Here is a 14,317-nt window from a genome sequence, read left to right as displayed (position 1 = left end):
AAATTGGGCCCTTAATTTAGATAAGAAATTAAGAATCACCGATTTTGGCTCTAGAGTATTTAAAACAAGATAATAGTCCATATTATAAAAGTCGCCTAACATGGCCGCTCATTCTTATAAGTGTAAAAGGAGAATGATAGGATGAAAAAAATGTGTGTACTACAATACTTACCATCCCCTTCTCGAGTTGGTGAATTCGGTTGGGGCAGTACTCTATAGATCTCAAAAGCATTGATCATGGGGGGCAAACCAGAATCTGGGGTGGATGTGATTGAAATGTTATGAAGATGTACCCCTTCAGGAATTGTCTTAACCACGGTTTTGAGCACCCGGTACTGAAGAGTTATGTTCTCTCGGATGGTATCCGTGAAAGTAATTTCCATCTTTCTTTGCTGATTTTGAGAATGCTCCTCGAAGTCAAACAAATGAAGGTAAATATAGTACTCGTAATCTGCACTGTAACCCCCCAGGTCGATAACTAAAGAGGACAACCCGTTCCGCGAACGAATTGCAGTGCCCAACACTTCTTTGGGTAATTTATAGTCTGACACATCACCATCAATAGCAACTGATGTGTTGATTGGCTCTGAGTTTTTGATCACTCTATTGCACTCCCATGACCTGCCGTAGATGTCATCCGGGTATCTGCATTATTGTTTAAAGAACAAACCATGCGTATTAATTTATACAGGTTAAATGAATAAGCTGGTACCGAGTAACGAATTGATTGAAATAGTTAACCTGATGAAAGGATGATCTGGTTGAAACACTCCCAGAGTATAGCGTGTGTTGAGGGCTAGTGGCAAGAAATTGGTAGTGGGTCGATATATAGAAATCTTGAGAGGCCAGAGTTGGAGCAGGGAAATGAAGGGTGTTCCATGGCCAGTGTTAATAAGACACACATCAATATTGTTTGTAGGAGAAACATGAATGACCTCCACTCTCACAACGTTGCCGACTCCTGTTATACCTGATTCTGTCCAGAAATTGACGCCAAGATAGAACTCGAAGGAGGGAACAGAATTTTTGTAGTCATAATTTCCGTACATGCAGTAAGCTCTAACGAGAGAGTTGTTGTTTTTGCCTTGTTTGGGTTTGAAGGTATAGCAATTCCTTTTCCCTTCTGGAAAACTTCTTAGGGTGTTGAACTGAGATGAAGGGTTAGTGTATTCAGAACTTGCATTATAAACTTGACCCGATTCCACAACATTCCCGTCATCTGCCTCGTTATAAACCCCGTCCTCGTCCCATCTTGCTTGGGTTGCTCCGCAATCGATGTTTATCCCCTCTGTTAATATGGAATGCTATGTGGGTTTACTTAGAGTTGAAATACTCATCTAATCCTATTTATAAGGTATTTTCAACATGTTTCATATAGACAAACTAAGGAGAATTTTAACTGTGTTAACTCTTTATTAGAATATAACAACTTTTTAACTTTGCCCCTATTTAATACTACTTCCAGTTCTAAATATAAGAGCTAGTTGACTAATTTGAATAGATTGAGGAAATAAGTTAAGTTAGTTATTTGTAATAAATAGATGTTATCTTTCCTAAAATATCCTTACTAATCAAGTTTATTGCCTAGAACTACTATTATTAGAAGGCCTATTTTAAAAAAAAAATGGGGTATATAAAATACGGATGAACAAAACTAAAACAACATAGTAAAACTACGGAATGGGAACCACGTGGAGATTACGGAATGGGAAACTCATAAATTTCTTCAATGATAAATGGCTCTTCCCGAATAAAAAATTAAAGAATATGTCTGTGAAGGAGCTTACATACAAGGAAACCGAAACTTCTGTTGCAGATTGGACTTTAAATGGAGGTTGGGATTTTCAGAAACTTGAAGAGGTAATGAACAATGATGCCCTACAGCATCTAACCAGTTGTCTAACTCCTTGTGAGGAAGCAGGAAATGATATCATGGTGTGGAATGGTACTCCAGACAGTAAATTTAGCATTAAAAGTGCACATTTCCTGATCGAGGAAAACCCCATTAGTCAATATAACCCCATTTATAAACGCACCTGGAAGTGGAGGCGGGTAGAGAGGATCCAAGTGTTCCTGTGGAGAGCTTTTAATGATAGACCTACTAATGCTTGGAGGAGCAGCTGGTCAACAGTATCCGCAATCTGTCCTTATTGCAATGCTGAAACAGAAACTCTTTTGCACATCTTGAGAGATTGTGATTATGATAAGACCTTGTGGATCGAGGTGCTGAAGCGAAGGTATTTAGTTCCTTTTTTCAACTACTCTCTTCAAGAATGGTTTGAGGTCAACTAGACAAGTGATTTAGGAAAATTTGGAATTGATCATTGGGAATCTCTATGGGGTGTAGCTGTTCGCAAATTATGGAACTGGAGGAATGAGGCTATTTTTCCTGAAAATTTTGAGAAACCTCAACAGCCAGCAAAGGTGATTTTGAATATCTGGCAGCAATATTCTCTTAAGCAGACTATGCTCCCCCACCCAACAGACTGGATTAAGATCAATGCGGATGGAGCTATGGTTAAAACTTCTAGTTAGGCAGGATGCAGTGGGGTGTTTCGGAATCACAATGGAGGCTGGATAGTTGGTTTTACTTATAAGATTGGGAAGTGCAGCGTTCAAGAGGCAGAGGAATGGGCCATTTTGCATCGCAATTTGTTTTTAAACAGATTGTGATTGAATCTGATGCGAAAGTTGTTATGGATCTTTTACTGGACGGGAAGTCTTACAACACAAGCGGTCAAATGATCAGACGAATTCAGACTATGTTCAAGTACGACTGGGATGTCATCATTCAGCAGATTCCTAGAGAATGTAATAGAGTTGCTGATGCTCTAGCAAGAAAAGGGATATATGAATCCTCATTTTTTGATGTTTGCCCAACCAACCTAGGGGCAATTGTGGAAGCAGAGAGCGTGGGAACCAGTACCCATTTTTAGTCTAGCTTTTCTTTTGGGCTCTACCCCTTGTTTGTTACCCCAAAAAAAAAAAAATCATAGTAGAACTACTTTAATGATGAAAATCACTCTCAAGTCAAGTTTCATCATCCGAGCTAAGACAAAAATTGAAAATCTGCAGAAGCTCGCAATTACCTGAATTTGTAACATCGTCGGAAAAAACCTGCAGAACTGAGTGGCTAACAATAAGGAATGAAACAAACACATCCAAAGCTGGAATCCACAGTGGTGTGCTCTTCCTCATGTTTTTCAAGTTTACATCAGTAAAATGGGGAAAAGGGAAATGAACTGGGTGGCTTAAACCATTTAGCAGAAATGTGAGTATAAATATTATTATGAGGCATGTGATTTTAACTTCAAGATGTTCACTCAATCAAATTTCTTTTTTCACTTTCAGGCAATACACCTAACAACATTTTGCGTTTCTTCTTGGGGGCATTCCTAACAAACTTTTTGTTGGGCCATTCATTCTTTTCAATTTTTTTTTTGGTTATTTTTACCTAACTAAGCAAGAAAAAATCAATCATACGGTGATTTATGAAAAATAATAAATATGAAGTTTATTTTTTGTTTATTTATATATTAATCTCCTCATTTTTGGCTAAAACAATTTCATATCGGAGATTATTCTGCAACATTAAAGTTATAAAATACGTGAGATAATTGAGCTTCTTTGTGGGCCGGGGTGATATAATTGAGCTCTGGTGGAATATCTATAAAAGAAATCATACTTTATAAAAGAAGAAGTGAAAAAGAATGGTGGCTTGGAGAAATAAGGCAAAGGCAAAAGTAAAGGTAAAAATCATACTTTATAAAAGAGGAAGTGAAAGACAATGGTGGGTTCGAGAAATAAGACAAAAGTAAAGGTAAAGAAAAAGATGGTCGTGACAGGGCAAAGATATGTTAAATAATACAAATTGACCTAACATTTTTTTTTTTTGGTTAGAGACTAACTAACGTTATTGAGAAAATGATTGGCATACGCATATAAAACAAAAGATGAATTACCACAGTCTCAAAAAAAAAATATCAGTAAGTCCTAATAATAACTTGGCACTTTTATCCACAGGGTCCTGCTTGTTTTCCCGGGGCACATATAGTTCGAAGTGTTGTTGTTGTTGGATGCTTGATGATGGAGTTGATCTATTAATTAATTATTTAAAGGTTAAATGGGTATTTGGAACACTTTCAAAAATTACTTGAAACAAGTTAAATCAAATACTGAGTATGGCAAAGTTCCCGAAAAATTCCTATAAAAATAAAATTGGAGGCAATACTAAGAAAGACGAATCCCCAGCTAACTCCTTGATCATGTGACAGTGTTCAAAACTTCATGTAGTGGTTTTTATCACTATGAAGAGGTACGGAGTCAAAATAATTATCTTAGAGCCCGTTTGATTGGAGAAAAATTCTGCAACGAAGATGAAAAATTAATAAAATTTTTCACTGATGGTAAGCATTTGGCTCGAAGGAGTGGTGAATATCGCTGTGACAGAAGAACCACGACTAAAGAAGAGTCCGGAATAAACAACTGCAAACTACAGACTAGGATGAAATGAACCATATTATCGGGCTTAGTGTTGGCAGATTTTGTGGTTCTACAGTTCATAGTTTCTTATAATCTTCCTTTCTATTAAAAAAAATTGGGCTAATATAACTTTTTATCCCTTAAATTTTGTTTTAATTTTGATTTCGGTTAATCAAATTTGAAATAATAGGTTTTGGTACTTCAAGTTCCTTTCCGTTTAAAACATTAGTTTTTATAATTTAATAAAAGCCTCATTTTGTCCTTTGAGGGACTAAAACTCATAATTTAAAAGTTAAGGGACTAAAACCATAATCAAGACAAATTTAAAAGACTAAAAATTATATTAACCCAGAAAAACATAGTTGTTGGTTTCTTCCAAAGGTTTAAAGCGGAACTATTTTATTTATTTTGATAGATAAATCAATAAAAAAGACTAGGAATTTTCAGAATAACGAATTACTGTGCAAGCATTTTGCGTATCTCTCCGGTAATTTCATGAAATTGAATCACATAATTTCCTCATACTTCGTTTGGATTCAGTGGAACTTCTCACTTACCTTGCGTCTGAATGGGGAGAATTTTTTTTTTTGGGGGGGTGTACTAAGGGGGAAAAAAAACCTTTTTTTGGCCTGATGGGAAAAAACTTTGAAAAATGGTAAAAAAAATTTACTATCTTTGGAAGTTTTTCTCCTTGGAATTCCGTCCCTCCTTTTTTTTTCCCCCCCTCACTTTTTCCTCCGTCCGAACAGACCCCTTATATTTGTAGCCCATGGCCATATAGAGCCTAGAAGGGGAGTCACCGCTAACCACCCGTGAATGTCATGGTTTCTTGGCCGACAAAGAGCCGTTTCCCACGCGCCACCGTCTCCGTTTCCGATTCTTCGTGGCGTTTTCCATTGAACCATTCAAATGCATCATTCATATTTGCCCTTTCATTACTCTTTTAATATTTATAAGTTATTTTTAATACATTTTATTAAAATTAAGAAAAATATTAAATTTTATTAACATCTAAATCTAAAATATAAAGACTAAAGAACTTGTCTGAAGGATGTGTTGCAAATCGTCTCCCTCATGTTTGAAAGTTTAAAACTAAGATCTTGAAATTTCATATTTTGATTACTAGCCTCCCTTTTTTTTTTTTTTTGGTGATTGAGCAACATGCCATATTACTAAAGCAAATGAGATATGGAATTTTTTTAATTATTTTATTCCCTTTTCCTACCCCGCAAATCCTCCAAAGGAGATTGGTCAAATAACGGCGATCATCAAAATCTTTCAACTTTCCGATTTTCTGTAATCCGTTTTACTTATCATACATCCCTTCCGACGTAAAAGTAAATCATTGATTCTTCAGCATTTTTCACAACAGGCTCTGACCATTATTAAGGATTTTGTCCCCATTCTGGATCGATTTTAGCAAGAACAGCCATATATTCTGTATATGAAGTAACCTATGTGATAATAACGATCATTGTAATATCCCAAATCCAAAATCCGCAGTAACACTTGTAGATCCTTGTTCGCAAAGTGCACTTGCCAAATTAAATTAAATACCTCAGCAAAAAATATAAGAAAATAGTTAATATGCAGATCACATTATCCGAAACTCTTCAACAAAAGGGCTCACAATGACTTGGAATCCTACATACTTCCCCTTCCGAATCTGTTACTAACTCATGCAATCCAGACAGAAAGTCACACCAATATCACTTGAACGATTGAACCTCAAAAATAAACCTCCATCAATTAACAAATCAATTCACAGCATTTACACATGTCCATCACAGTAGTCCAATAACTAAACGTTACAAAATGTGCATAAAATAACGTAATGTAAGAGCAAACCTGATAATGAGGATGGTATTATAGTGTCAGCAACATTCTGTGATTCAACTTCTTCGTAATGAGTTCAGGAATATTAGCTGTTTACATGCATGTTTACTGGGATGCTAACTAAACATATAATGCACTACATTATTTTTACCATAGTGCTCAACTGTATATCAGTATGGATATGAAACAGGAATATCAACCATTTCAAACCAAACAAGTCTCACATTTGCATCAACTAAAATCCTTATTTGAAAATAAGTATATGTGCTACTTTTATATTAGAATTCATTTGCTGATCCGCGTCATACAGAAATTAAGGGACTGTATATAAACTAAAATATCAGCTTTCATCACATGAAGGCGTAAAAATTCTTGTCATCCACAAACTATATATGCCTAACTTGTGTAAATCGCTCAGTACCTTGCAATACATGATAATGTTGTGAATTAATTTTGGGTTTCTAACAGATTATTGAAGTAGATTTACAAACAACCTTGTATCAATATCTCCCTTACCGTTTGGTTTGGGCCTCAAAAGGAATCAGTGGCAGGCTTGTGTGAACCCTCATGAATAAAAATCTACTATGTCTGCGGATAGGTCTCAGAAACCCGCATTGCCGGATAATTAATATAAGCTGTAAGTCGCAGAAACGTAAACTATCATATATTTCACACCAGAAATTGTTCTGCAATCTAGTATTATTTATTGAAATGATATAATACGTGAAATAATTGAGCTTCATTCTGGGCCAGGTTGATCATTGAGCTGAAGGGAAATATCTATAAAAGAAATCATACTTTATAAAAGAAGTGGTGCAAAAAAATAGCGGGTTACGTTGCTGAAATAAAGCAAAGGAAAAAGAAAAAATGATGGTGGCCGTGAGAGGCAATAAATGTTAAATAGTAGAATGTATTAGTTGACTGACTAACGTTATTGACAAAATAATTGTCATGATACTTACGAACCGATCATATATATATAGGGTCGGGCTCATTTTCCCGGGGTGCTTGTAATACCAACTGTTGACAGAATAATACCAACTTACGAACCAACCTTTGCCTTATTGCCTATAAAAAAGGACGGACGGAGTATGTTGCAGGGAGAAGACATTAATGCACTAGACAATTTGAAATAACTACCTGCAATTATATTACTAGCGCTGAGTTGCCAAGAACAATCATGAACAAAATGAACAGATCTAAAAAAAACCGGAATCCCTTGTGATGCCCTCTTGGAGTTCCAGAAGAGAAAAAGAAACCGTGAGGCATAAAAATGAGACTTCGAAGAACAGAGAATGGTGGGTTGGGTGTAAATTCAATGGACGACAGACCATAAACAGTGCAATGTTCAACTAAATAGTACATTATGATATAATAAACATAAACTTTATGTCACGCCCCAATTTTTTTTAATGCCTAGAGCAGAAATAAGAGAGATCTCACACTCCTAAGCCTAAACATAAATAAACAATTGTATAACTAACGTTTTTAAAGTAATCATAAACAGAAGGATCTCATTGAATAAAACCCATCATCTGCTAGCACATTTCTTTTTGAATAAAATTTGGAGGTCTGCTCCCTGGTACCAATGTTATAATTACATTCCAAAATAACCCAAAAGACTAGGACCTAACCTAAGATTACGTGGAGCATCTAACTAATAAAATAAAGACATATGAGTACTCTTGTGGTTACATTAGCTAGCAATTACTCAAAATAAAATTACATGTTCTGGATCTTTGATAAGGCTCTTCATGGCTCAGCTGGTAGTACAGAGTCTGGAGTGCTATTTGAGGCCAAAAACAATCTATTGGTGAATAACATCCTATTTATCAAATTTAAATGCATTACTAAAAGAAAAGAATGAAATAACTTTAAATTTGAGTATTAATATGGCAAAGATTTAAGATCTATACAATGTACGGCTATAAATTAAAAAGGTTACATATGTGATTAAACTCAATAAATCCATAAAAACACTTTTCATAATAAAACAACTTGCAATACAAAAAGTATAAAATGTTATATCACATGTAGGACATCAACAGAACGAAACAACAAGCACGGCTTGAAGCCACGAATACAAGCATGGACACACAGTTCATGAGAGGCAAGTAACCAATCAAGCGTAGCCGGAGCCACGAAACAAGCGTAGCCGAAGCCACGAAACAAGCGCGGGAACTATGCCCACGAATAATCAAGCGAGCTCGAATTTACCATGGCGCGCTAAGGACTAACAGTACTGCTGCTAGTAACCAGTGTTCTGTATTCAGTCCTCTCAAAATATGTACAAGCATGCATGGGATCAATCGCTGACATATAAATATGTGGATATATATATATTATTTCTAATAATAAAATTCTTTAAAGAAAATTTTGTAACAGGTAACCCCCAAGATACGAATTTTCAAGTAACATCTTCAAAACCTCTATGCAAATTCCAAACATAACTATTAATTAACGGAATAAAGTGCATGGTAAAGATTAAGAGTACATTTTGTTCGTCATAACAAGCAAAATTATTCCTTCAACAAGTAACATGTTAAGACATTTAATAAGTAAAACAAATTTGACAAGATTTTTAATATGATCACTTTGATAAAATGAAAAATAAAGAAAAACTGAAAGTTTAATTGAGTCAATAACAATAAAAGCTTACTCGTAAAATTTATAATAATGGGATGTTATCCACTCACCTCTTGTGCTCCCACCTTTAAATGGTTTTGGTTTATAAAACCTTGAGATAAATTCACTCCTCAATCCCCTAATAACCCAAAATCAAAATGTCAAAGCTCCACTAAAAAAATCGCAGACTTTCTCATTTATAAATTTTTTGACATCACATTTATACTTAGGATCAATATTTTTATTATTATTTTTTTTTTTATCTGACTTATACTCATACTTTTTAAATCATTCAACAACAACCTCAACCAACCTTAACAACCCAACCAAGAATATTGCAAACATCTACGGATTAGCACGTGAGCTGGGAACATTACATATAACTTATAACTCAACATAATCAATAGCACCACCCGTACTAACAAATTCAATTTCTCTATATATAAAGACTGCTAGCTCTTACGTCCTTCAACCACTTCATGGAGACCAATGATTATATCCTAATTAATCCAAATAATATCTATTTTACTCTCCTCCGTCAAGATATCATAGCAACACCTATCAACAATTCTTTTCCTCATGTAAGCATTTTACCAAGCATATTAAAGGCATTCAAAACTGGTTCGCAGGACTAACATTCATCCAATCTAAGAACATTCCTCAAACACTTGTTTTTTTTTTCCCATTAACACGCATCATATGAAACAAAATAAACAGCACTACCCAATCACAAGCCTCAAATGATTCCTCTGATCAAGATTGTAAATTACCTTTCAACAAATAAGATCCTTCCTACCTCTTCTAAATAGGCCCAAGAGTTCTCCTTTCTGAAATTAACTAGATGTAACTGTGAAGGAGAAGAAATATGGCTCAAAATGCCTTTAATCGTGTACTTTAGCAGAACAGAATCGTTTTTCCTTAAACAGGCGTAACTCTTGACAGCAGCAAAAAGAAAATGGCAATGAAGAGATACTAGAGGCGCTGAAAAATCTTGCAACTCCTCCTTGTGTTTCAGCTATGGAAATCGCTTAAGGAGGAAGAGAAAGAGAACAACGAACTGAAATATTAAGGAGGAAGAAGCAGATATTAGTGCGGAACAGGGGAAGGAAGAAAAGAGAGAGAGAAGAGGAAAAAAGGACCTTGAATGAAGGAGAAGAAAGTGGCAGTGAACGGCGACATCAGTGGAGTAGGACGGAGGTAAAGAGTGGCTGGGGTTTTCAGCTTTCAAGTCACGAACCTTCTCCTACATCTACTCCCTCTTTCGCTGAACAAAAACAAAAAGGACGATGGCATTATTTATTTGATGCCACTTAGTTTTAGTTGTTTTTTTTTTTAAGCATTTGGGGAACTCTTATAAAATAGGAGAAAAAAGATATTTTCTCTGAACAATTGGAGGATTCGAACCTGGAACCTTTAATCTTTTAGTACCATTTACTGCCAGCCATCTCCCACCTCCTTGTTGTGCTCCAGCTACAACAATTTATATAATTATTATGTAAATTATAGTGTTTCCTTTCTCCTGAATATTGTACTCTACTGAGCCGCAAAATTACATTATCAGAACAGATTTATCTAAATTTAGACTGTGATCTTGCAAAACTGATGAAAGCAAATACGTCATTTTGCCTAAAAAATGAATCACACATCATTCCTTCCAAATTAAAAACAAATGTTGAATTACGAAATACCACTAAATGAAGCTCGTTATCACCAGCTAAAATTTACAGTCTCGGCTTGTATCTGTTCATTTGGTAAAATGTCAGATGTCTTCATGTCTCCGTCATTTAGAGGATGATTGCTGCCACTATGTAGATATATATAGTTCTATTCACCTCCATAATGGAGGAAGAAGAAATGAAAAACGAACAAACTGAAATCAGAGCATTTAGCAGAATATGATTATTCCATGCGGCCTTGTTTCCACTTCAAGACATGAGTTTTTCACCGAATTAAAAAAAGGAACAAATACAAAACTTCAGCATAAAGTGGTAACAATTTGGTGCAAAGTCATTCACAAATTTCTTCATCTCATGAGCCAACCTAACCTTTGACAAACAGGCTTGCTAGAAAATACAGCAAAGAAACATGATTACTTGACTAAACAGAACAAATCTCTCTGGTTGGATTGGATGATTGGTTGGGAGAGACTGCTAGGCTCTGCAAATAATCCTACCTGGCACATGGACCGGAGTTTGATTCAAGTGGAAAATAAGTGGTACTCAAAGCAGATCCAGAAGTTCCCCTGTTACTTTCTGCATTTTGAAGGGACATTTCCAAGGCCAGACATTCCTTTAAATCAGCTACTACATGGCCTATATCAGGCCTTTGAATTGCAACTTGTGGAATGCAAGACATCGCTATCTCTAAAAATTTCCATGCTGAAGCAGTACTGAACTTTCCCACTAATCTTGGATCCATAATGGATTGGATGTCCCCACTCTCCAGCTTTGGAGCCACCCAATCAGATATGTGACTTTTGCTGCCAGATGCTCCTATTACCGCTGGCCGACCACTCATAAGCTCAAGCAAAATTATCCCAAAACTATAAACATCGCTTTTCTTATTCAGGTTTCCACAGCTATGGAATCTGTAAATTTTTCAAGATGGAGTATCCATCAATAAATTTGCATTTTAATGCATTTGGCCGGAAAAAAATGTAATGCTATATCTTTCAAGTGATAAGAACGCCATTTTCAATCTGTTCTACTAAAGTTAGCTAAAAGTTGATCTATATACTGGAAAAATCTCGTACGTTTGTTTAGATTTTCAACATCATGGAATCTATAAATTTTGAGAAAATTAAGCTAAGCATATTTTAGGCACAATCACTGCTCCATCATCAGTTGCGGATTATCTTGACTTGCACATGTGTGGGTAAAGCTAGAACAAATTTCTATCTTAATGAATTGCTCAAAAGTTAATTAAAGAGTTTTTGCATCAAGGAGTACCGGTAAAAGTTTAGAAATTAGAAAAGAAATACGTACTCGGGATCCAGATAACCAATTGTGCCAGCAGGACAAGTTGAATACTGCATATCAGTATCATCAAAAAAAGCCCTGGATAATCCAAAGTCAGCAATCTTAGCTTGCATGTTTTTGCTTAACAAGATGTTGGAAGGTTTCAAGTCTCTATGAATTATGGCTGGCTTACAACCATTATGTAGATAGTCCAATCCTGCATTTTTGTTGAGCAACCAGGTAACTTTTGAAGTTAAAATAAAGCGAAAATCATTAAAAACAATGAAAAAGAGTAAAAGCAAAGGAACATGGATTGACAATTTCAAAGAAGGGAAAAGACTATTATTTTACACACCACATGCTGCATCCAATGCTATCTGAAGTCTCTCATTCCATTTCAAAGCATATGGATTCTTATCTGCAAAATATTTAGGTTGCGCATAGAAAAATGTCAAGTACCGCACAAACTCAGTAATGATTTATCACTTGTATAGTTACCATCCTTTCCTCTTCCTTTTTATTTTTCAATTCATTGCCTTGATGTTTCTTAGAGCAATAATGTCAAGACAAATCCTAAAACAACTTTTAACAAGACTCGAAATTAAGCTAGAGGAATAAGTATTGAGATATGTATTGTAATTAACAAACCTGATAATTTCTGTCGGAGATTTCCTTCATCCATGTATTCATAAACTAGTGCTTTCGTGTCACCATCGTTACAATAGCCAACAAGAGAAACCAAGTTCCTATGATGAACAACCATCAAAAGTTCTGCCTGCATTTCGTGTCACCATCAAAAGTTCAATTTATATAAAGGAAACATTCAAACCCAACGTCTATAATTGATGACTTTTTCTTCTAACCTCTGACTGAAATTCCTTAAACCCTTGTTGTGATGATTTTGAGAGTAACTTGACTGCAACTTTTGTACCATCTTGTAGTGTGCCCAGGTACACTTTGCCAAACCCCCCTTGTCCGATAACAATCTCAAAGGAATTGGTAATACTAAGAACTTGCAAGTGATTAAAAGCACGGTTTTTCGATTTTAGATTCCCGTCATTTTGAAATGATGTCACTACAAATGGAAGAGAAATTCCAATAGCATCATGTATTAATGATTGAACTTGGATTACCTTAGAAATAAACATATGTACAATAAAATGTTCAGACATTTTTAATCACTCACTTATGTCTCTTTTATAAAGCCATGTTAATTACTTCTGGGAGATTAAATAAATTAGCTAAAAGCAGTTAAATTTTAGAATTTTTTACAACTTTCCAAAATTTCTCTTTGATTGGTATAATTCGTTGTGTGAGGATGGGAAAGTCATCATCAAGCTAAGAGAGTGAAAAAGAAAGGGCATTTTCCGAAATACATTATAAATGTTTTATTAAATTTTCTAAATGATCTTCTATTAAGTATAATAAAGGACTATTTCTATTGCATACATGCACAAAGGAAAATTACGTTCCGGGTAATGCATTTGGCGTCCTACCTCTCTAATTAATCAATCCTTAAATTAGCACTTTATAACTTTTCATGTTTCATCCTTAATTAACGGTTCTCCTCTTAGTTATTGTCAACCAGTCTCTTCATTTCTACTAATTACAATAATCTTTTAAATTTTAATTACCGTAGTTATGTTAATTAAAAACAATAAATTTGTCAATAATTGACACTATTTTGTAGTAATATTCTTCAATGTAATTAATGTGAGAAAGCCTCCATTAATTAGTCAAGTAACTTAACATGTGCATATTTAATACTGGAGCGTTTTCGTCAAAAATAATAAATGCGGTAGACAGCTGAGAAAATGATCTCATAAAAGGTTCTTATTTTTAAAATGAACTTTCTCATACTAGTAAATGATTGTGGTGACTGGTGACTGGTGAGAATTGATCCAAAAATGATGAAGAACAACGCGACAAGTAGTAAAGTAGATTAAAGCACGAAATTTGTAAAACAATAAATGCTTTCCAAAGATTCTCAAAGGAAAAATGGATATAAAGAAGACTGAGGGTGTAAGCTCACCTGGGATACCTTCCATATCACTTTGTGTTTTCTTTTTATGTTTGCAAAGCTTCACATAAATGCAGATTACTACTAACAGGACTGCTACAGAAGGTATTACGGATGCAATAATTGGTATAATGGGCTTCTTTGGTTTGGTTTTGCTTTTGCAAGCACCCATCTGACAGAAACTTGGATTTCCATCCAAACTAGGGGAAGGGAAAGGAAAGGAAAGAAAAGGCACCAGTTAGTAACTGCGAGTCGCATGATAGAACATCATCTGTATATTGCTATGCAAAAAGCTAGCATCTGGCAATATATAAGACTGTTAATAGTATCCTAAATGAAGAAAATTACTAATAATGTGTTTGAAACTAAAATACACCAGTGAAGGACGAGAGAATAG

At 35.1% G+C, this 14,317-nt stretch overlaps 1 protein-coding gene across 1 annotated transcript in view; it reads right to left on the bottom strand.

Moving 5' to 3' along the window:
• LOC114761750 (probable LRR receptor-like serine/threonine-protein kinase At1g51880) overlaps window positions 1-14,065 on the bottom strand; it is a 33,160-nt gene extending 19,095 nt beyond the window's left edge. The window contains exon 1 of the mRNA XM_028951182.1: window positions 13,933-14,065. Coding sequence (XP_028807015.1) covers window positions 13,933-13,948 — 16 coding nt within the window. The 5' untranslated portion in view covers window positions 13,949-14,065. The remainder of the gene's footprint in view (window positions 1-13,932) is intronic.
• Between the last annotated feature and the right edge of the window lie 252 nt (window positions 14,066-14,317).

The sequence above is a fragment of the Neltuma alba genome, unplaced genomic scaffold, assembly GCF_004799145.2.
Source record: "Neltuma alba isolate B1F8T4 unplaced genomic scaffold, ASM479914v2 tig00001706_pilon, whole genome shotgun sequence".
NCBI lineage: Eukaryota > Viridiplantae > Streptophyta > Magnoliopsida > Fabales > Fabaceae > Neltuma > Neltuma alba.
Note: the sequence above shows the minus strand (reverse complement) of the source record. Positions and strands in the feature narration are given on the sequence as shown.